General features: G+C 37.0%; 1 protein-coding gene across 1 annotated transcript; it reads left to right on the forward strand.

The window, feature by feature from the left end:
* The first annotated feature begins 2,534 nt into the window (after positions 1 to 2,534).
* LOC147560052 (ARM repeat superfamily protein) lies at positions 2,535 to 22,169 on the forward strand. The gene is made up of 39 exons (XM_086662066.1): positions 2,535 to 2,946; positions 3,035 to 3,248; positions 3,396 to 3,491; positions 3,580 to 3,697; positions 3,777 to 3,950; positions 4,419 to 4,589; positions 5,468 to 5,523; positions 5,669 to 5,758; positions 5,840 to 5,988; positions 6,111 to 6,193; positions 6,275 to 6,403; positions 6,566 to 6,640; positions 6,866 to 7,025; positions 7,515 to 7,654; positions 7,776 to 7,868; positions 8,580 to 8,763; positions 9,868 to 9,968; positions 10,085 to 10,234; positions 10,359 to 10,515; positions 11,046 to 11,194; positions 11,900 to 11,981; positions 12,142 to 12,304; positions 12,861 to 12,936; positions 13,130 to 13,303; positions 13,392 to 13,460; positions 13,542 to 13,646; positions 14,371 to 14,460; positions 14,795 to 15,006; positions 15,106 to 15,307; positions 16,069 to 16,251; positions 16,408 to 16,503; positions 16,613 to 16,680; positions 16,763 to 17,102; positions 17,658 to 17,873; positions 19,304 to 19,990; positions 20,108 to 20,517; positions 20,951 to 21,212; positions 21,334 to 21,504; positions 21,714 to 22,169. The coding sequence occupies exons 1-39, from the start codon at positions 2,787 to 2,789 to the stop codon at positions 21,942 to 21,944; spliced, it is 6,486 nt and encodes a 2,161-aa protein (XP_086518192.1). The 5' UTR covers positions 2,535 to 2,786; the 3' UTR covers positions 21,945 to 22,169.
* The last annotated feature ends 696 nt before the right edge of the window (positions 22,170 to 22,865 follow it).

Below are 22,865 nucleotides of genomic sequence, written 5' to 3' on the forward strand. Positions count from 1 at the left end.
ATGTACTACACTATTATAATAGTATGTTAAACGAGATGCTCACGAGTAGTTCGCGATACACTAAAGAATGATCAAGCTCGACTCGTTTACATAACCGAGTATGATTTTGGACTCGTGTTAAGCTCGTACTCGTTAATCTTCGAGTCGAGCACGAGCAATAGTCGAACCAAGCTCGAGCAGCTCGTTAAAAGCTCGGTTCGTGTACACCCATACTTTCTCTGTCTCATGCGAATTGGGGAGGAGAGAAGATGACGATCAGTCAATATTGTGCCAAAAGGAATTAATTTCCTATAAGTTCAAGGTGGATTCTCTAGGACATAAAGAAAAGTCTTTTAGGAATAAAAAAAATTAGCCAATTAAGATTGACTGATGGGACATATTTATTTTTTAGCCCAAAAATAAATGTTGTTGTTTTTAGCCTTTAGTCTTCGTCTTCACCTCACCTTCGCTCAAAGATTCCGACCACAGCCACCACAATTTTGGACATCGTCACTACTGCTATTTTTTCTCTATTTATGTCCATTCCTTTTCTTCCTCCTCCTTTCCCATCCTTTCTTTTTGTCTCTAAACCCCCTCACTGATCTTGGATCTACTCGGGTTAATTTTCTTTAAATCACTGAGCTGAAGATGATTGATCTCAGTAAATTCAAGATCTACTAGGTTTCAAAAAGGGAAAATACGAGAAAAAAGATGAAAACAGGAGAAGAATGAGTGGGGAGAAAAAGAAAAAAGAGTAAAGAGAATAAGTGGCAGTGGGAAATTATGGTGGTGATGGTCGGAATTTGTGTGTGTGGAGGTTGAGGTGAAGATGAAGACCAAAACCTAAAAACAATTAGATTTATTTTTGGACTAAAATATAAATTGGAACCCATGTCATTCTTGGTTGGCTAAGTCTTTATTCACCAATTTTTTTTTTTCGTGGCCCAAACCGCGACCAAAGTTCAAATAGGATGCTAGAAGTTTCTCATATTTTATCGTCAGGATAGTTATTTCCATAATGATAAGTAGGGTTCACATTAAGTAAGACATTTTGGGGCTATCCATTTTTTTTTGGATCTCTCGAAATTATTTCTCTTATAGCGTTAGATGAAAGGGAATGAATGGAAAAATAGCATATCATATCAATGAAAAACTCTGAGAATATTTCACCCCTACCAAATTGGTACAAAATATTGATTGAATTCTTGGAGTGCGAAAAACTAAATTCACAAGATGATTGAGTGAATAAATGGATAGATCCATATGGCTCCCGTTACATGGAGGTAAAAGGTAACGAGCTTATGTTCTTAATTTGAATATTTACCCGATCTAATTATACGTTAAAAATATAGTAATGATTGTGGAGACTAACGACCATCATTTTGCGGCGAGAATAAAATGCAATCAGGGGAAGTCATATTCTATAACGGTGTTTGGTGGATGAAAATATATCAAAAATCATACTTTCAGAGGGAACATTATTCCTCCTCAAGGGGGAATCCAAAACCTAAGAGGTGAGTGGACTTGGACTCATTTTCCTTTTGAACCGTTAACTTTAAATTGTACATATAAAATTAGACCAAACCAACCAATACAATTAGTCATTGCGATTACAAAACTAGCATTACAATATGAATATTCATGGTAATCACATCATTTTCTGTGTGCCAAACACGACTTGAAGGTGTCCAATTGATGGCGGTCAAAAGTCAGCTGACTTTTGATTTACATTAGCACATGTTTTCTAGTCTAAGTTATGACATCATTTTTCTAATTGCAGGATACAGCCTGCACCACCAATCTAAATAAGTGGTCGTGATTCTGGAGAATCCTAAAAGGTCTCATGGGCATTCGAGATTGGGGTGGAAATTTTTTGGATCCCTCAGCTCCCATCACCTTCTGTTCTATTCACGCCGACAAAAGATCTCACCACTCTGCCGTTGTCGGTTTCAAATAAATATGTTCTTCCTACACTCTTCCCACCACCTTGACCTCTGGTCGACCACCACAACCATATCTCTCACACTCTCTTTACTTCTCTCTTTATTTCTCATTATCTTTTCACTCTCTTTACTTAACTCTTTAGGGAATTTTTAAAGGCACCTATAGTTAGTATTAAAAGGCGTCTTCTTCTCTCACAAACTCTCCTTCAAATTTGTCTTGAGGTAGGTGAACTTAAAACTTTCAAGCACTTCATATTTTTTTCTTCTCGACCTGACCGTTCACGAAACATTCGATTGAGGGTCTGAATCTTTTCAAGGAAGGTGTCAACCCAAGTTATTATCTTCTCTGTCTTTCGTCGAAACGGTGAGAGAAGTTGGAATAGAGAAAGGGAGAAAAACTGAAAGAGAGTGTGAGAGATATGGAGAGAGCGGGAAAATGATAGAGAAAAAATGGTGGTGATGGTTGTTGTCGTTGTTGTTGTCGTCAGAGGTGGTGGTGGGTGGGAAGAAGAAGAAAAAGAATTTCTTTAAAGGGTCGCCCGTCGCGGCCCATAACAGTTTACGGCTACGATTAGGTGGTGGGGTCATCTAAGATGTTTCCACCCAACATTCAGGATGCGGCCGTAGTTCTTAGATGCCCCAAAGCCCCATCCCAATACATTTGTGCTCGCACCAGTAGTATTTATAGTTTTCCACTTCCCACCCTCCTTCAACAGTTCCTTCCTCACAAGCCAAAACCCTAAAGGCGGTAAATGCAAACCGTCCTGCTCAGAGTCTGGGGTTTAAGAAGATATTAGGGTTTTAATTGAAGAAAACTCTTGTGCTCCAAAGCCGACAAATTCATTTTCTCGTTCATCTGTATCAATGGCGACATCAATCGCATCTCAGCTGCAAGCTATTAACTCATTCTTTCAAATCGAGGCAGAGCCGACCAAGCGTCCGTTCACTCGCCCTTCTGTTATTTACAATCCAAAAGAGGCAGCTGATATTGATCTTGATACCCTTTTGTCACTTGCTCTATCAGGTAAACCCTAGAATTCAGTGTCCTTCTAAGTTTCTTCTTTCTTTATCTCTCTGTGCACTATATTTAACTTATTGAGCTGAATTTTCAGGGTTAGAAGTTCTAATCAAAGCAGATAATCGTTTCGGAGTTTATAAGAATAGTCTATTCAGTCATAAAAGTAGAGACTTGGATAGAGAATTGAAAGGTTTAGATGAAAATAAGAAAATTGATGAGTCTATTGCTTCTTACTTGCGTTTACTATCTGGTCACCTTCAACTACCTTCTGCTCTCAAGACTCTTGAATATCTCATCCGAAGATACAAGTAATGATAATCACTTCCTAAAAATTGCTCATTTTATGTATATATATATATATATATATATATATATATATATATATATATATATATATATATATATATATTGTTTTACAAATATTTGTTGATTTTGATGCTCATTGTGTATTACAGAGTTCACGTTTATAACATGGATGAACTACTATTATGTGCTCTACCTTATCATGACACCCATGCTTTCGTTCGGATTGCTCAGATACTACAGTTTAGGTAAGTGGTTCGTGCTCGAGTTAAATTCATTTGAAGAACTGGTTAGGGGTTTAGATATTTTGTTTACATAGATCATTTCTTGTTGCAGAAATAGTAAGTGGGGATTTCTAGAAGGTGTTAAAGTTTCAGGTGCACCACCACCAAGAAAGGTTATCGTGCAGCAATGCATCAGAGATATGGGGCTTTTCGAGGCTTTATGTGACTATGTAAGTGATTTGGTGCTTGTGTAATTAAGTAATTTAGTGTAGAGTTTCGGGGTATATGGTAATAATTTCTTCGTTACAGGCATCATCTACAACAAAATATCAACCTTCATCACCTGTTGTCAGCTTTGTCACCGCAGTTGTTATTGAGGTGCTTGGTGCTGTGCCTACAATAGATGATTCTATCGTGAGAAGAGTCCTTCCTTTTGTGCTTAAAGGACTTGATACATCCATAAAAGGAGGCCCTGATCACAAGGTGACGCTTGGACAAATCTTCTAATTTGTCAAATTATACTAGAAGCTTTTACATGTATTATAAGAGGTCTTTGGTGCCACATTTTACCGATTTAACTAGCCTTACTGTTCTTGATATACCGTCTCGACAACATTACCCCAGTTGATGACCGTTGCATTAGATGTATTCGATGTGTGGATCAGTATATCTGCTTTTGGCTGAATGGATTAATCAATTCTACTTCAATTGAAAATCATGAGACCCACTCTTAATATTTATAGCTATATTTCTTGCTCAAGAGTCAAAACATAACTGTCACGTGAGTGTTACTGTAGTACATGGCGATCAGATTTATTGGATAAGAACATTGACGTTCCTAATGCAATAAAATGACCAAATCAGTATGTCATTTTTGAGGTATTATATTCTGTATATTCATATGATACGGTTGCTATCTCTGAAATCTCAAGCTTATTATTCTTTACATAGGCTGCTTCCTTGATGGTAGTGAGTTTACTAGCGAACAGAGCAGCGTTGGTTCCCGAGGTTATAAAGAATCTGACTTTGTCGATTGCACGGGTAGCTCAAAAAGATGCAAAAGAATCAGCTGACTTGCCATGGCTTCGTACATCACTTATGACGATTATAACTCTCGTTCAGGTGTTATTTCTTTTCTACGGTTGGCCTTTTCTTTTTTCTTATTCGTGATACAACTCAACCATCAATTACTAAATATCCTAAGCAAAAGTAAGGGTGTCTATCTTCAATATCTGTCACAATTAACATTTTAAAAGGATATCTTTGTTAATAGGCCCTCGGAGCTCGTCATATTTGTACCTAACAAAGCATGTATCTCACTATTCTTTTTTTTAATATGTTAACTTTTACATCACCGTCACGATCAGTAACTGCACGGTAACAAATGCAAGGATGCAATATTTACTTGTTGCCGCGTTTACTTTGTTTACAGTGCTTCCTCGAGTCTTGATAATAGTAGTTCAATAGCATCAGTTCTTTAGAACTCATAAGTCGTAACATGATGGATCGTGTCATAGCAGTAATACAAGTTAAGACACTATTACGTTTATGTAGGTGTTTAATAATGGATGCGCAGATTTCTGTTTTACATCTGCGGACTACTTATGTTGTATTGAGAAACCACATTTGATTTAGAACAGGAAAACAAGATTGCTGCGTTGGTGGAAATTTTAAGCTGGCTGGGCTATTCCTACCTATATTATCGAGCCTTATGCCTAATGATAATGCGAAATAGTTAGAGTTGACCATAGGCTATCCATGACTCAGTGAACTATTTTACATTGCTCAAGTCTTATTCTGAGCCACCAGTCATGATAAATTTGTTTGGTTTCTCTTTCTGGCTCTTTGTCGCTCCCTCTCTTTCCCCTACGCTTTTTATGCTTGTACACTTTCTTTGTTGTCTTACACTATGCAATTACACGTTAATGGTAACTTCTTCATCTTTTTAATTCCCTTCTCATACATTTGTCTTATACTTATTTTGCTATTGTCTTTCCTAGTCACAATCCCATCAGATGTTGCCCAAGAAAGCTCTGGAAATTCTTAATGAAATAAGGTAGTTACTGAAACTTATCTCTAAGGTCTTTATGCTGGTTGTGGTGTGGTTAAGACTCTAGTTTTCTGACACATTTATTGTCTCTCCTCGGTCTTACTTTATTGTGCTATTATCTTTCCTTATTCACATTTATTTTCTTCTGAAGGGATTTTGCTGAAATACTTTTTGGATTATCTATGGAGTTCAATATTCGGACATTCCTATCTGTATATTTTGAATCGCTGATTAATTACAGGTAACTTACTTGTTTTAGCTATATCGTTTTGAAACATGTCCTTCAGTTAATGTTGTGTTTCTGATATCCTTCTATTTGCAGTGCTTCAGATAAATTTTGCCTTCGCTCCTTGATATCAACAATAGAGACGGTCGATGTAAAGGATTTTATCGACAATATTGTGGCTAGGGTGCTTACTTCCTGCACGAGGTTGTTTAAGAGAATGGACAATTCTAAATTTTGCGATTCAGGTAACTTTTTGATTCCAGCTATACGAATAGAGTTACTTTTGTGTACTTTGATGGTGACTAACACAAATTGATCATGTTATGCACAAAATCAGAAAATTAAATCAATATGTTGCTTTACTCAGGGTACTGGGCCAAACAAATATTAGTCAGTATCGATAAGAGTTATCCATCTGAACTGCGGGGAGCGGTGCGGAAGTTTCTGGAGGTCTGTCTGCTAATTAGTCTAATTTACTAGTTCCTTTATCCTACAACTTTAATTCGGCAACCTCATTTTGTTCATTTGTAGGTTTCCAACGTTAGCAGTATTAAAGGGGATCCCATTTTTGAGATATTGTGCATGATGTTAGACGGAAATTTGGATGAATCTCCACATATAACTGATTCAAAAATTTGGTTCTCCCTGGAACACCCAAAGGTATCCCCTTTTAATACTAAACGTTATTTCTTCTTGCTAAAAGTGTAGTTGCATTTTGCTCCTTGAAAATGACTTCACTAGTCAGTAACTTTAATTTTGATTTCATTGTATCATACTTATGTGTAAATATCTGACTAATTTTAATATTCTGATGTGGCGAAGGCTGAGGTTCGTAGGTCTACCCTATCTAATTTGGCTAAATCTGGTATTCTGAAAGCAAAGGCTGTTGATTCGCAGGTCTGGTGCTCAGCTTTTTATTATAAAATCTTTCTTTTCCTCTCCAATATTTATATTTATTTAATTGACTGTTATGTAGGTATGCTCACGTATATTCTTGAGTTACGTACATACATACTAGCTTTGATGTTTCTGTAGTTTTTCTGTCTTCTTTACGTACATATTATATGGCTTTCGGTCACATTTGTTAATTCATGCCCTACCCGCTCCAATCTTGTGGTTCAGAAGCTTGTAACTATTCGAGAAGCAATGTTGCGACGGCTTCATGATGATGATCTCGGTGTTGTTAGAGCTGCTTTATCTATCAACGGATTGACTCAAATCATTAGCGCTCCAAATCTCTTTGCAGCGTTCCGGGATATTCTTCGAAGATGTGAAATAGCAAGTAAGTAGTGGTCATCATTTGGATCACTGCAATTAATCATTGAACATTTTAATTTTCTTACAAGTGGTACTAGGTTTGTGAAATTAACAAACGTCGAAACACCATTCAAAGACCGTATGATTATCTTAATTCTTGGTTAGTTTTGGTGAAAGACGAAGAGTAGGACACAAGTGTACAAAGTCCAAAATCAAAGTTCTTCATTCTTTCTTACAGAAAGGAGCTTTACGTTAAAAAAATAAGCATTCTAAGAATTAAAACTGTATAATATTTTCTATAAAGCACTCATCTACTCCTAAACCAATTGAGACAAGAGGCCCAAATACCTACTCTTTAGCAGCTGTCTGCAAGATGTATGGAAGAGTGACTTATTCTAACAAATATGTATACACCAATTAAATGGTGGTTTTGTAGATGCTATGGTACTCCCCTCACCAAAATTTAAAATTCGCTCAGGTCTTGGTATATTTAATCTGCCTATATTTTTTGCAGGTGTATCGGATGCCTCATCGGAAGTTTGTGATGTTGCAATTTCATGCCTTGAGTGCGCAATTTTGAGTTTCAAAGAACAAACTGAATATGAACAAGAAGTTGCTAGAATGATGTTTCCATTTCTTCTAGTTCTGCCAAAGGTTTCTTCTTTGCCTGTACTCTTCGAATACTAAATTTCAGTCTTCATTATAAATTGTTTACAGAAGACATGTGTACTATCATATTTATTTAATCATGCCAGAATTGTTTTTTCTCGTTCAGACACGGAAGTTACATGTTAGGGTTCTGGAATTTGCTAAGAGAAGTAAGTGGCAGTTTTACCAACGCGCTCTAGAGAACACTTTTGAAGAAAAGGTAATTGTATACTGTGATCTAAATGTCTTATAATCTTATCTAGTGAGGAGCACTTATTTGGTTTCTTCACACTTGGATTTTTAGAGCAATTTGATTTTATCTTGATTGATCGCCATGGTGTTAAAAATATGAGATCTGCATTGTCATAAAGGTACATCTCTGTGCTTGGTTTGGATTACTCATGACTCATAAGTTTGCTTGGGGCAGCCAGAGCCTGAGTCGAGTCTGCTAAGCTCGACTGAGATCCCTCTCCAGTTCATTTTTTGTATTTGATAATTATTGGATTTATGTGTGTGATATGCTAATATTGTAAATAGCACAGATGAGTCACGTTAAGTCATATGTACGATTAAAATAAAACCAGTTATTTAACGGAACTGTTTGTGGTACATCGATCACACTTTTACCCCCAAACTGGATCTGGTATGTAACAATTGTATGCATCGAACATTCATTGAACAACATAATCTCATCACACAAAACCATGTTCAGAAGTGCTTTTATTATTAGGTACCTCTTGTTTTCTGCCACTGAGATTATTATCCTTGGACCATTTTCTTATGGATTTGCTTATTCTATATTTTCAACTCTTTACTTCGTTTTTGTTACTTTTCATTTGCTTCTCTGAGGAGTTGCAGTTACCGATTTGTTGGTTCTGGTTTGAAAGTTTCTTCAATTAGATCTTTTGAATTTTGACTTAAAATAATACAGGACTTGAGCGAACCTAGTTCCGTAGTTTCAATTAATGTGAAGACTATTGGAGCTCTTGCTGAAACCTTTTCTGAACGTCCAAAAGAGTACATGCCATGGTTGGCTGAGTGTTCCAGCGATATGGATCTGTCGAAGACGTTGTTCTTCTTGCTTATACTGCAATCAATTACTATTCGAGAGGAAGGTAATGTATGATTTTATTGTTTATGCATTGCATGGAGGCTGTAATATTTTCTTGCCACAATAATCTTAAGCTTTTCTGATTATATTGGATGCCTGATACAAAAATCACATTGCTCTTCGTATGTATTCTATCCTTGGCTATATTGAGGGAGGGTAGGCCCTCTAGTTTTATGGTTAGAAGCTAAGTATCGTCTTTAGTTTATAGAAACTTCTCAAATCTCAATCTTACTGCGTGTACGTTTCTCCACATGGTATAGGGCTTACTGACACTGTTAAATAAACCTCGTCTAGTCGTCTGGTTATCAACGATTCAATATATTTGTTACAAAATATCATCAACTCCACGTGTTATGTGTGTATCCAAAATACCTCTACATGCGATTCTTTTGGATGTGAACTTTAATCTATTTATGTGTAGGGGAAAAATTGGATGTAGTTAACAGAAATCTGTTTTTTTCAGATCTTTCTCTAAATTTTGCATTGAAGAGAGACCGCGTGTCATTCCGTAGACAAGATTTGTTACAACCGCAGTATATTTTGTCATTTCCTGTTCATTCTCTATATACTGAGCAGTTGATGTCATTTTTAATCATTACATGATACTCAACACTCATCCAATAAAAACTGCAAACGCTTGCTGTAAGATGAAGTGCAGCCACAAATGCGCCCCCACCCCACCCCCACTCAACACAGAATCTTCGTTTCATTTAAAAGATCCTTACTCCAAGTTCCGAAATACATTTCTGTAATGAACAAGGTTACTTTTCTTGTGCGATCAAAAAAATGGACTACGGAATAAGAAATTCATTAAATGGCTCAAGAAATATTAGTAATAACATACAGTTAACAAGCATGACTCATTCATAAAATGATTAAATTAACCTATCCTGGAAGTGCAAGTTTATACTACAGGTTCCTTAAATGACTAGATTGCAAGATCACTTATTAGCATATGTCTCCTTGTGATAAACTGCAGACAAGCTTCTTTGGACGATCCTTCTATATTTCTTTATCATGTTCAACTAACCTGTTTCCAATAGTACTTGTTGTTTCTCGTTTCTTGGACTTTTATCATGTTAATGACTTGGCTATTTTTTCTCAATAGATCCTGTTGGCTATTCGACACTGTTTCAAGTTTGCTTTCCAGTTCTCAAGCAGGAGTGGAGGGACTTTGAGTCCGCTGGTCATATTACACTCATGGAAGAGGTAGAAAAGTTGAATTTAGTCAACTCAGACTTTGATGTCATCTTGAGTGTGTTTGATTTTGTTTCTCTCGCATCCTCCTGCTTTTCACATTTTCTCTCGTGGCATGTTATCGACAGCTAAATGTGGAAAATCTGGATAAGGATTGCGGCAAAATGTTGGAAGAGCTATTACAATCCAACGTTAAAACACTGAATGCGAAGCTTTTGGTTAGCATATTTTTGAGGCTACTCAAAGGATTTGTTTCAACAGTAAAGCTGAGCAACTCGGTCTGTTGCTCTATCTTTTGACAGTTCTATTGTTTTATGTTTAACCATTGCTTTTTGTGGCTTTGTCTGGGCAAATGTTTGTTGTTGCCCTGATATTGTTTGCTATAAACCTCTTTACCTGCAGGCTGATAATGGAGAGTGGTTGCGTGAACTAGACAATTTGTTTGTCTTCTTTGCAGCTTCTCAACTGAAGCATCTTCTTCGGGAACATTTTCATCTTCTTCTGATGAACTGCAACATCTCTGCTGTCAGCTTACTATCTAAGTATCTTACAGAAGAAGGTTGACTGTTCTCTACCATACTTCATATTTCTGCTTCTGTTTTATAACTTCCAATGTATCAGTGAAAAGAATAAGTGGAGTTTTTTACTCGTTTGAGAATATTTTTCTCTATCTAGAAGATGTACACATTGTCAGCAGACCAAATCATATGTAGACGTCCCCATTGTTATTGTCCAAATGGATAAGACATGTTGATTTTGTTTATAATTGGGGCGCCAGAATGATGTAGCACATAGCTTAGCTTTCCTTCGTTCCTGTTTCTTTTACTGTTTCCGTGTCCTCTTCGGTACACTCCCCCAATTTTTATTATTAATTCAAATTTTCCGGAAAAAAAGCTGTTCTTGTCCAAAATACGCAGTTATTCTCCACTAATATCTGCCACTGTGTAGATATGTCAAGTCTTTTGACCTTCTAGAAACAGTTATTTACTTCTTATTTTTATTTTCTTCTCAGATGCCTAATTGTGCTATACTTCACGTGTGGTTCTGATATATTTTTGAATTTCAATCTTATGAATTTGTTATTCCTAGGCGTTCCTGTAGCTGTGCAAGTTGAAAGTCTTCTATTCATTGCTGCTACTTGTGGTCAATTATCATCTGGGAATAGTATAGACAGCCGCCATTGGCAGCTCCTTCTCAGTTTTCCTGCTGTTCTAGTTCCACTTTCTAGTGGTAACCAGGTTTGTTTTGTCACTCTTTACTTTTTGCTATTTTAACAGTTTCAGGGAATTTCATTTTCTATTTTTTTAGTATTTTGACACGAGACTCACCACCAATCGAACGCTTTGGTTGATGAATTATTTACCAAGACTCGTGGTTTTGTTCTGTTGTCGAACCACTGCAAAAAAATACCCAATAGTATGTCATCTCCTTTTCATCTAATTCTAGATCCCTGGTGAGAAAAATAAGAGAAATTTTCAGCCACAAAACCCATGATGAAGAAAGTGAGATTTTTCATTACTCGTCTTTCCCTGATTTCTTATTTACATTATAGTATAACATGTAGCCTTGTTTTATATAATGCGTTATTTATATTTGATATGAATTTACATAATATACAAGAATGTATTGTACAGTGTTACAGTAGTATCAGACGGTTTGGTTTTCAGAAGGTTCATGAAATGGCGAAACTAATCTTAGTCGATTTGGACCTGTTCCGATAAGCCCGTGGGCTCTATTAACATTCCTACCCTTTATGATAAAAAATGTTGTTTAATTTACCAGCTGTTTGGATTTACATCTCACACTGATTTTTCTTCCAAAAAGATTTTGTTTATTTTATTTTATTTTATTTTTCTGTTAACATCTTTATTGCTCTTGACTCTTGTGGCGTTATTATTTTCGCCCCTTCAAGATTTAAGGAGCTAACAAATTTTCATGATCAGGATATTAGAACAGCTGCAATGGTGGCCATTGAGGGGCTCTTCACACTGTGGCAGCATGTGGATGTATCTAGTGGGAAAAATGGTATTTATTCTCTTGCAAGGAGTTAGAATTCTATAGAGAGAATGCTGTGTATTCTTGTCTTTGTGTTAAAAAAAAAGCCTGACGTGTGAATATTCATTTGTACTAACCTTATCTCCTATTGTCTCCTGAAAATTTATCTTTCCTGATTTGTGAATGACAGGGAATGACGTGGTGCTGGAAAGTAATGTCTGGAAACTTTTAGGTTTAATAGTTCAAAACAAGAGGCTAATCTTATCAGACAGGGATTACCTTCCATCATATTTGATGGCTTTACTTGGCCCCTCATGTGATAGTCTTGTAGTGCCTCAAAATATCCAGCAAAGGTTTGCATTTTGTATTCTGATCAATATACCATAACTATTATTTACAACTATAATTATCATTTGCAAACTAACGTGGCATCGGCTAAGTGCAATGCCTCTTGAATATGAATTTGGCCACTAATGTGGATGTAAAGGATGTCAAAGGAACTATCTACTCTTGGATAAAAAATATAGATGCCTTTAGGCACATATAATATGTTGATGTAGTTATTAATTGGGAGGCGTGGATATCGTGAGGATTCCACTAACCTAACCCTCCATCTCTTGTATATATTTCTTATCTTTTCAATTTATTCATTCAAACTTTCAAAAAAAAGTGCAATGCCTCTTTTCTTATAGTTATTCTTTTCTTCGTGAGGGAAGTGTGCCAACCCAATTTAACACCATTTTGTTCCTTCTTACTAAAACTGATGTTTGAGCATTAAGCATGTTTTATTGGTCGATTGGTATTTTAGCTGTTTATTGTATTGTTCAGATATTTTAGGGTGTCAGTTGATAGGATCAATCAGTTTGTTTCTTGTTAGTTGAGTTTGTTACATCTGGTTTCTATTTTCAGGTTCAATCAGCAGACAAGAGAATCAATATTCCGTTTCCTTTTGAGTGCTGCACTTAAACTGCCTGCTTATGGGAAGGTGCCCTCAATTCTGCCTTTGTACAGTCGTTTAGTTTGTGCCTTTCACTATTTTATACAGCCCAGTGGCACGTTTAAATAATCGTGATTTTTTTCTTCTTTCATTTAGTTTTTCCTCTGCAGTTTTTGTCGTTAGAACTAGGAAATTGAACAAATCTAAATCCTGTGTCACTAAATAAAGAAACCTTTTGCAGCTTGTGATACTATCAATGCTCAAAGGAACCAGTAATTCTTTTATGCATGTAGAAGGTATCCAGTTGTTGCTTTCAGAATTGTTGGACAGACGTAGTTTATATCATCTGGGGGTCAATGAATCTGGTCAAGCATTATCGAAACTTGACATGGAGACATTATGCTTGCTTCTGGAGGTAAGTTTAATAGTTTTCTGAGATTTAACTTGTTGAATTGATAGCCTTATTTGGTCTTGAAGTAATCGTTTGTTCTTTTCTTTCTTAGATCTCAGCTGCATCAAATCAGCCAAATGCACGAAATACTTGTTCAGATTATTTTATGAAGGCCTTGCAAGTAAGCTGTTAGTTTGCATTATTTGTTTTCATATAAAAAATATCTGTTCATTCATCCGTGTTGGTTTCTTTGGAATTTTAGGTGGGTAGTATGCCCTCCGAAGATCCTGCTATCATACAACCCTGTACCACCGTCTTGCTAAATCTGAAGGGCTCCCTCTATCGTAGTTTCAGTGTTCAGATACAGGTAACTTCTCATCGCCTCAATAATACTTCCAAATTTTGTTGTGTATTTAATTACATCACTAGACGTAGTTGATACAAAAATTTTCTTTGGCGTTATAATGGTGCATATTCATTTTCAGTATTTGTATCGAAGAAGACATCATTAGGCACAGTTGATACGAAAAACTTCTTCATATTGTTATTCGTTATAGTGGTGCGGTCGAGTTTCAGCATTCGTAATGAAGAGGGCATTCTGAACTCTTATTGTTGATGCCATTTCCTCGAACAAAACCAGTCCCAACTCCATGAGTTAAATTTCGCAAGTATTCAAGAACTTGATTTTTATCTAATTTGGTAACCATATAAATCAGTTATCATTTGGAAGCAATGTTTGGTTCTATTCTAGCTGCGACTCGTAACTGATTGCAATTTATATTTTTTCAAATACAACGTACTGCTGAATCCTTGACGCAGAGAAAGAAAATAAGCAAAACAAAAGAAAAAGAAACCTTCCTGGGAGGAAATGACTAAATACTAGATCTTCTAAGAAACATCCTTAGACTCTGTTAACCACATATTTATTACGGTCCGACATTTGTTGGTTGCATCTGTTGCATGGTGGATTTAATAGCACTTTCCTAGTAGATCAATTGGCATATTAACCATGGCTTTTAATTCAATTTTTTTTAAAAAAATATTAACCATGGCTCGTTTACTGATATGTAAATCTTCTCCTTGTTTTGCAGGATCAATTATTTCAAGAACTTGTTTTTCTCTTTAGAAATACTAACGGTGCTATCCAAAATGCGGCTAGAGAGGCTCTTCTTCAAATCAATGTATGTTCTTCCTTGCTCAATTATATAGATATAGCTGCCCTTGCCCCTTCTATTGATTTGAAGCTATGTGGCCGTCCAGATAGCAATTTAACAGACCTTTTTATGTTAAATTATGTGTTTACATGACAATATCGAGAAAGCTTTGCTGAGAGTTGTAGGACTTGTTTTATTATTTTATATAACAATGTTTTTTGTTTCAAACTTAGATATAACAAGATAACAATGTTGTGTCTGAATATTTTAAAATGTAATTTGTCAATATAAAGTACTAATGCATTTTAATATGTCCTTGTTAAAATTCATCTCATATGATTTTCCATTTGAAACATCGCAGGTTACTTGCTCAACTGTGTCCAGGTTGATTGAGTTGATTCTCGCAGAAGAAGACCGCCCGATTAATTCATCAAGTGGAAAAAAGAAAAAGAAACAAACTAAACATCTGCATGATGATCTTCAACTTGATCTCTTCCGTACTCGGGGAGGCATGATATCTTTTCTTAGCTCGCTTCTCGATGTATTACTGATGAAGAAGGATATTGAAAAAAGGTACTGATTGAGGAATATGTGAGAGCTTGATGTACATTCATTAAAACTTTAACCCCGCTTATGTTCTCCTATTGACTGGGTTTTATGTGATACTTGCAGGGCTTCGATGATAGATCCCCTGTTTAAACTTCTCAAAAAGATATTTTCAAACGACTGGCTTCTTGGTCACGGTGAAAAATGTATTGTAGCCTCATCTGGCGTTTCTCAGTCTATTGGCGGCACAATAAGTTACCTTCAACAGGCAGTGTTAGTAGTAATTGAAGACATTACGGCTTCACTCTTATCTGCTGGTTCTCTGAAGGTATACCATCATTCTCGTTGTCAATCTTCAGTACTGTTGTATGAACTGTGTTTTTCGCGTTGCCTCATTTATTTTTCTACACAACTGTGCTCAAATTTATGGATATTAAATGGTAGTTTTCTTCTGAGGCACAGCTTGGGTTTTAAATTATTAGCATTTTGAAAGCAGTTAGTAAACAGTAAGCAGAACTTTCTCGAAAAAAATGCAGAAGGTTTGATCATTATGTTATGCACATTTTACACCAAAACTAATCGGTTAACTGAGAAAAATAATAAAAGATACGAGTATAGCAATAGCAGAATAAATCTAAAAGGTCGAGATGACATATCTGTGGGAGAGGGAGCGGACAGGGTGAGGGTGTATTGTGGTACGACTGGTGTTTTTGGTGTTCCAAGTTTATGATTAATTAAGTTGAGAGGGTTCTTTTATGTGTTGCTTATGTTATGAACACGTGATGTGGGTTTACTAGGTACTCTCTTATCCTGAAACCCAAATTACAGCATTTTTGTATTATCAAGTAGGATGTTTCCCTAGGTGGGCTAAGTCCAAGTTTGGCATGCGTAGGTAAGTCCGTGATTATAGTCCGAATCTGGTAAAATCTAAGGTAGGTGAGGGTGAAACCTCCCTGGCTTTCCACCTTGGGGCGCTTAAATAAGTTTAATAGCTGTTTAGACAACATAAGGTTTGTTATTACTCGTACAAGCTTCCATTTTCTTTCACATTTGCATTTCCTTATCGTGGAAGTCATTTTCTTCTGTCAGGATGAAATACCTATAAACTTTGACATGAAGCTGCTAATCAAATGTGCACGTGCTGCAAAGGATTCAATGACTCGCAATCATGTTTTCACTCTTTTATCTTCCATCGCAAAGGTCAATCCCGAAAAAGTCCTTGATTGTATATTTGAGATCTTTGCAGTCATGGGAGAATCAGCAGCTTCACAGGTTGGTTTACCTTAATTCTGTATGTGTCCTAGCAGTGTTCGGGCAAGAGTTCTTGTACTAGGATCCATTTTGAAATACAATGTTGAATGGACCAACTGCTCTTTCTTTGGGTGGCTATGTATTAACTCTGCGAATCTTAACCTTTCATGTTCATAGAATGACAGTCAGTCTGAAAGTGTGTTTGAGGACCTGATATCAACGGTGGTCCCACAGTGGCTATCTAGAACTGATAACCCGCATAAACTTCTTCAGGTATTTTATTTGTTCTCAACTCCCCTTGAACTTTGTATATATATCATTCAACATCTGGTGCTTTATCTATTCTTTTCTTCACAACATGTTGGCCAAATTTGTTTTTCAGATTTTTATAGATGTTTTACCGGAAGTTACAGAGGGTAGAAGAATCAAACTCATTGTCTTCTTGTTGAGGTAGAGTTAACTGTTAAGTAATTTCGGTAGGCAAGTTACGGGTTTCACTAGCCAAAACTTATATTCCGTGGTTAAAATGCAGGGTTCTTGGAGAGAAAAGTAGCTTGGCATCAGTGCTTATGCTACTTATGCGTTCACTGGTTTCAAGGATAAGGAAGAGCAACACTGATGAAGGTCTATATACCTCGTTATCTACAGCCCACAGGGAGTGGGAGTATTTGTTTTCTGCACAACTTTGCGAGCAGTATTCATGTATGATATGGCTACCATCTCTTATTGATTTTCTTCAACAAATAAGGATTGGCCAATCCCAGGAACAGTTGGCAGAACTGCTACTCGCAATGCAATTTATTCACACCAAATTGCGAGACACCGAGTTGGTTTTCAAACTCGAATCTGGGGAAGATGCGGACAGCATCCAGGTAATTCATGTTAGCTCTTTTGGATATCTAACGTGGAATAAAAATCCGCCGTTTATAGTTCTTTGTTGTCTCTCGATGTAATTTACCTTGTAAATTCTGTTGTGCATGTATACTTGTTCAATCATTCAAATCAAATCATGTAGCAAGGGTTTTTTCTAAAAAGTTTGATCATGACTTTGTTAAGAACATTTTGGTGATACATTACTTTGATTTATAATTTGTGGTTTTTTCTCTGAGTTCAAAAGCATACACCTACTCAGGGTGAAACAATTGTGAAACTGATTTGTTTGCGACATGCCGGCATGCTATTTATGCTTGTAGATGTGATTGACTTGCCTAAGATACTGCAGTCTTAAAGATAGGTACCGGGTTATCCTGTGCTCGTTTCAAGTTTGACTACATACAATTTTGACGAGCCGTTGTTGATGTTCCCTTATTCTTTAGAGTTCTTATTTTTTTTCTTTCGTATTTGTACTGGGTAATGAACTTTGAAGTGCAGTAACTTGTAGCATCTGTTTGGATTTACAATGTTAATCGATTTGATGGTGTCAACAGAGATCACTAGGAGAACTTCTCGAGCAGGTCGTTTCTCACTCGGAACTTGTTAATGCCAGAGGCAAGGTGCTGAATGTTGATATTGGTTTGACGAAAGAACTAAAGGAATGCATGCACATCGTCTTAAAGACTATCACGAAGAAAATGACCCCATCGGCCTATTTTAGTGGCACCATTCTGTTGCTAGGAAATCCAGATGGAAATGTGCAGAAGAAGGTATTGTGTACTTCTCTTGATTTAACCTTCGAATATTGATGTGAGTTGAGTGCTAGAGGGTGGCCCCAGTGGTTGTTCAATTTAGTTCTATCTCTGATCGTAGTTCCCACTGTTTTAGGTTTTAGATAAATATCACCTCAGGTAGTTCCTGTGTTTAGGATGTATTTTGGAGTGCTTGCTTTATCGAGTATTTTCTTGGTTCAAAATGTTAAAAAACAGTATTTTCTAAGTCTGAGGTGAATCTAGATTGGTGGTTTTTATTGATTAAAAGCGTCTTTCCTCTTTTTAAGATATTGTCCTTCCATTTTTAGAATGTGCACTGTCGTCAATTTTTAGGCACCATGCACCCGTTTTCTAGTTAAACCTTCGAGTCAGCCACAGTAACATCTGCCTCCTACCACTTACACTATTGACTTTTCTATGCAATTGGATTGGGAACTGTTCATTACCAAGTGCAGAGTTAATCCAAACAAAGAATCTGCTGGATTAGAGTTACTATATTGATTTCACCAACAAAAATCATACGGCTTGTACTTCTCTAGTATTTGGTCTTCGCAGTTGTGCTCATCGTTTCGTAAGCGAAGCCTTCATCAACTTAAGTATAATTAAGTCGAACTAGGTGATTTCTCACGTACACATAGGTTAAAAGCTGGATTTTGACGAGATCGAGGAAAGCCATGAATAGCAAGTTCACAATTCTGTTAACACTCTTATGCCGAATCCCCCGAGTTAGTTGTTATGTATGAAAATTTGAATTATTACAGAAGAGTTTGTAGCCTACGTTTATATATCACATTTCACATATATACATATACACAGATTTTTTTGGGAAATTTGAATTAATATGTTAGAAGAAAAGAAAGAGCTGTACAAGAAGCAGGATTGACATTGGATCTCTCACGAAACCCAAGCCTCTCAATTACCCACCACATTCACATAAGATGAGTGCTTAAAACTATTTAAACATTTAGCCCAACACAAAATGGTTCCTTTCATATCGTCTACATCTAGGCCAGTTGCAGCATTCGATTCTTTGAAGATCTTGTTGTTACGGTCCTTCCATATGTTCCAAACAGATGTGTTTATGTATATTTTTATTAATATATACTAGCAGAGTGGCTTGGTACGGAGTCATTACGCTCTATTCAATTAAGCTTGTTGACGCTCTTTTATGATCCTTTTTGTAGACTGAAAAGTGGTTGTAATATTTTCGTAGTTGTAAGTTGATTAGGAGTTGCAGTTTAGTCGTGGTGAGCCGTTGTAGTGACAATCCAGTTTTAGGCCATCTTTGTGCCTTTGTGGTCACCCAGTGTCGAAGTACTCTTTCTCATTAATTGTCGTCCAATTTCTTTGTCAAGACCTACTAGAAAACATGTTCGGACTTTGAAGTTAACTTATAAATCTTACTTGTTTGTTCTTCTGGCGTGCAGGCACTTGGGCTTCTGTGTGAAACAGTTAGGGATCTTGACACTGTTAAACCGAATCGGAAGGGGAGACGACATTTGAACCAAAATTCGACCAGTTCATGGCTTCATTTGGATGAAAATGCGTGGGAATCTCTCCGTGAGATGTCCACTAGAATTCTTCAGTTGGTTGATGGTTCTATGGATGATTCAGATGTTCCCTTGAAGCTGGCTGCAGTTTCTGCTTTGGAAATTTTGGCAAACAAGTTCGGGTCTCACGATTCAATTTTCAGCGCATGCCTCAAATCTGTTACCAAGGAAATTGCTTCGCAGAACTCAGCAGTGTGTTCCGGCTGCCTGCGAACAACTGGTGCTCTGATCACTGTGCTTGGACCAAGGGCATTACCTGAACTTCCTCACATTATGAATTACATGCTAAAGAGAACTAGGGACATCTCTTCAAGTCCAGCTAGGAAACTCGAGCATAACCAAGGGAAATCTGCGGTTGGATCTTCTGGACTGAAGGAAACTGTTCTGCTCTCTGTTCTTGTACTTTTGGAGGCTGTAGTAGACAAACTTGGTTCTTTTCTTAGTCCCTATCTCGAAGATATTATAGAGCTTATGGTGTTGCATCCAGATTTTGTTTCAGGATCAGACTCGAAAATGAAGCTCAAAGCTGATCTAGTGAGGAAGCTTATCTGTGAGAGAATTCCTGTAAGTTGTTTGTTGATAGAAAGTATTGAAACTTGAAAAATATGTTACTGCATTTTTTTGTTCGTGGGATGACAAGGTTATCATTTTTCTTATGGTACTTTCACTTTTATTGTTCAGGTCCGCCTAACTCTTGCACCGTTGCTGAAGTTGTACACTAAAACGGTCCAATCTGGCGAATCCAGTTTATGCATTGCTTTTGATACGCTGTCTAATCTGATCGGTACAATGGACAAGTCGTCTATTGGATCTTATCATGCAAAGATATTTGAGCACTGCTTGATTGCGCTTGATCTTCGTCGTGAAAGTTCTGTATCAGTTAAGAAGGTTAATGTTGTAGAAGAAAATGTTATCGATACAATGATTGTTCTCTCGATGAAACTTACTGAGAAAATGTTCAAGCCTCTTTTCATACGGAGTATTGAGTGGGCGGAGTCTGAATTTCAAGCAAGTGGTTCTTCAGGAAGCAGGAGTTTAGATAGATCTATTTCTTTCTACAGATTGGTCAGCAAATTTGCTGAGCAACACAGGTTAGGGTCCTCCGTCACTTCTTAAAATATTAAAATACTAATTTTTGTTTTCTCTTTAGTGAATGGGTCGTCATTTCTTTCTCTGAAAAGGGAGGCACTCTCCCTTATTTTAAAATATTAAAATACTATTTTTTGTATCTCCTGCCGCTTGTCACTGTCCCCTAGAAAGTCTCATGTTCTAGACAACAATGCCCATAATAATGTCTCGTGAAGGGTTGACTTCAAGTCTCTAATTCATATTGTAAAAATAGACAACATACTAACAGTTCCAGAGTGTTGAGAGATTGATGAGAATGGAAGCACTGGGGATTGATAATGAAAGAGAATGCCACCCTATGGCTACTAGATACAAGCTTTTCAATTCATTATTTGTTGCAATGCAGTTTCTCGATCCAGATTTAGTTATTTATATATTTATGTTTCTGTAATGCAGATCTTTGTTTGTTCCGTACTTCAAATACATGCTAGATAGTTGTGTAAGCTATCTCACGGATAGTCAAGATGCACAAAGTGGTGCTTTGTCCCAAAAGAAAAAGAAGCTCAAGACTGCGAAAGTAAGCAGTAATGGAGATGAAGGGGTAGAAGCAATTTCACATAAACAATGGCATCTTAGAGCCCTAATAATATCTTCCTTGCATAAATGCTTCATTTATGACGCTGGGAACCTCAAGTTCCTTGATTCATCAAATTTTCAGGTCAGTAGCTCTCCTGCACTTGGATTCATTCGCTATATTAATCCTTGAAGGACTTGAGTAGTAGGTTTGCATTTTCTCATTGAAATCCATTCCCTAACTCATGGTTGCATTGCCTTCGCAGATTCTTTTGAAACCCATTGTTGCACAGTTGGTTGCTGAACCTCCAACTTCTCTTGAAGAGTTCCCAGATGTACCATCTGTTGCGGAAGTCGATGATTCATTGGTTGCTTGTCTTGGTCAGATGGCCGTAACTGCTGGCTCTGATCTTCTATGGAAGCCTCTAAACCACGAGGTGAGTACACACTTAAATATAACCTATTCTTTCGACCTCGTGATTGATACTGTAGTTTTTGTACTTTCTGTGTGAGACCGCCCAATTTACTTGTTTATTATCTTTTAGTGTGTATTATGAAATCCCCGTCTAACCAGTTCATCGCTCTTTAGATACTTTTGGGGTTTGAAAGTGAAATGACTTGAGATTGTTCTTTGTTTTTGTGTTAGGTATTGATGCAAACACGAAGTGAGAAGGTAAGAGGGAGAATACTAGGTCTTAGAGTGGTGAAGTACTTAGTTGAGCAGCTAAAGGAAGAATATCTGATATTTTTGGCGGAGACAATCCCATTCCTGGGTGAGCTGCTGGAAGATGTGGAGATTCCAGTTAAATCTCTTGCCCAAGAGATACTGAAAGAGATGGAGATGCTCAGTGGGGAGAGCTTAAAGCAATACCTCTGAGCACCTATGAAGATGTTTACGGAGAAATAGAAGTAGTGTGATGGTCCTTGCCCAACTATGGGGGGAGGCGGTTGTCGCTTTAAGATGTGTATTATATAATATTCAGATCTTCCTTTTTTCACAAAGGTAGATCTGGATTGTGATTTTGACATTACTGTAATATGTTAAATTATTTTACGATTTCATCCTTGAGGTGGGAATTTTGATTAATCAATTTTTTTGTCATATTCTTGTGCCTCTTGCTTTGAAGATTGTTCACTGCCATTTCCTCTTCAACGTTAGTGACAGGACGGCTTCCTAAATGTGACATTTGATAAACAATCTCATTTGATATTATATATATGCCATTATCTTACTCCAGAACTCTGTAGGTGTGGTTGATTGAATTAGGGTTAGTAAGGTATAATCAAAATAAACGATGATGGTTTCGAAGATGTAACGGTTCGGAACATTTGATGTATCACACCCATAAATGAAAATAAAAATATTACTTCAAAGTGCATACATGTATAGAAAAAGAACTACAGAGCTCGGAAATCTACTTCCAACCTAACTAACACCAACATATTCTACTGTACGCTCGCGAATGCTGAGGCTTTGTTTTGTTCGTAAGTGTTTCTTCTCACCTCCATGCATATTTTAGGGAAGCAAGAGAACTTTTCGGGCACAAAATTTCCCTTGTGGCCTGTAGAGCGGCGTGCCCTTTGCTGGATGTTTTTCTGTATTTTCATCTTTTTTCCCGTCAGCGCGCTCTTTCTCTTTCTCTTTTCCGTCTCTCTCACTGCTTCTCTCCAAGTCCTGGTAAAGGAGAGGATCTTTTGACGCGAAACCCTTTTTCTGGATATGAGGATCCTAGATCAAGATGAAAAACCCGACCACCTCATTTGAAAAATAAGACGAAGGTTTGACAAAGGGCCTCCC

This window comes from Eschscholzia californica, unplaced genomic scaffold (genome assembly GCF_041429995.1).
Source record: "Eschscholzia californica isolate CP2 unplaced genomic scaffold, dmEscCali1.0.p SCAF_2, whole genome shotgun sequence".
Taxonomy (NCBI): domain Eukaryota; kingdom Viridiplantae; phylum Streptophyta; class Magnoliopsida; order Ranunculales; family Papaveraceae; genus Eschscholzia; species Eschscholzia californica.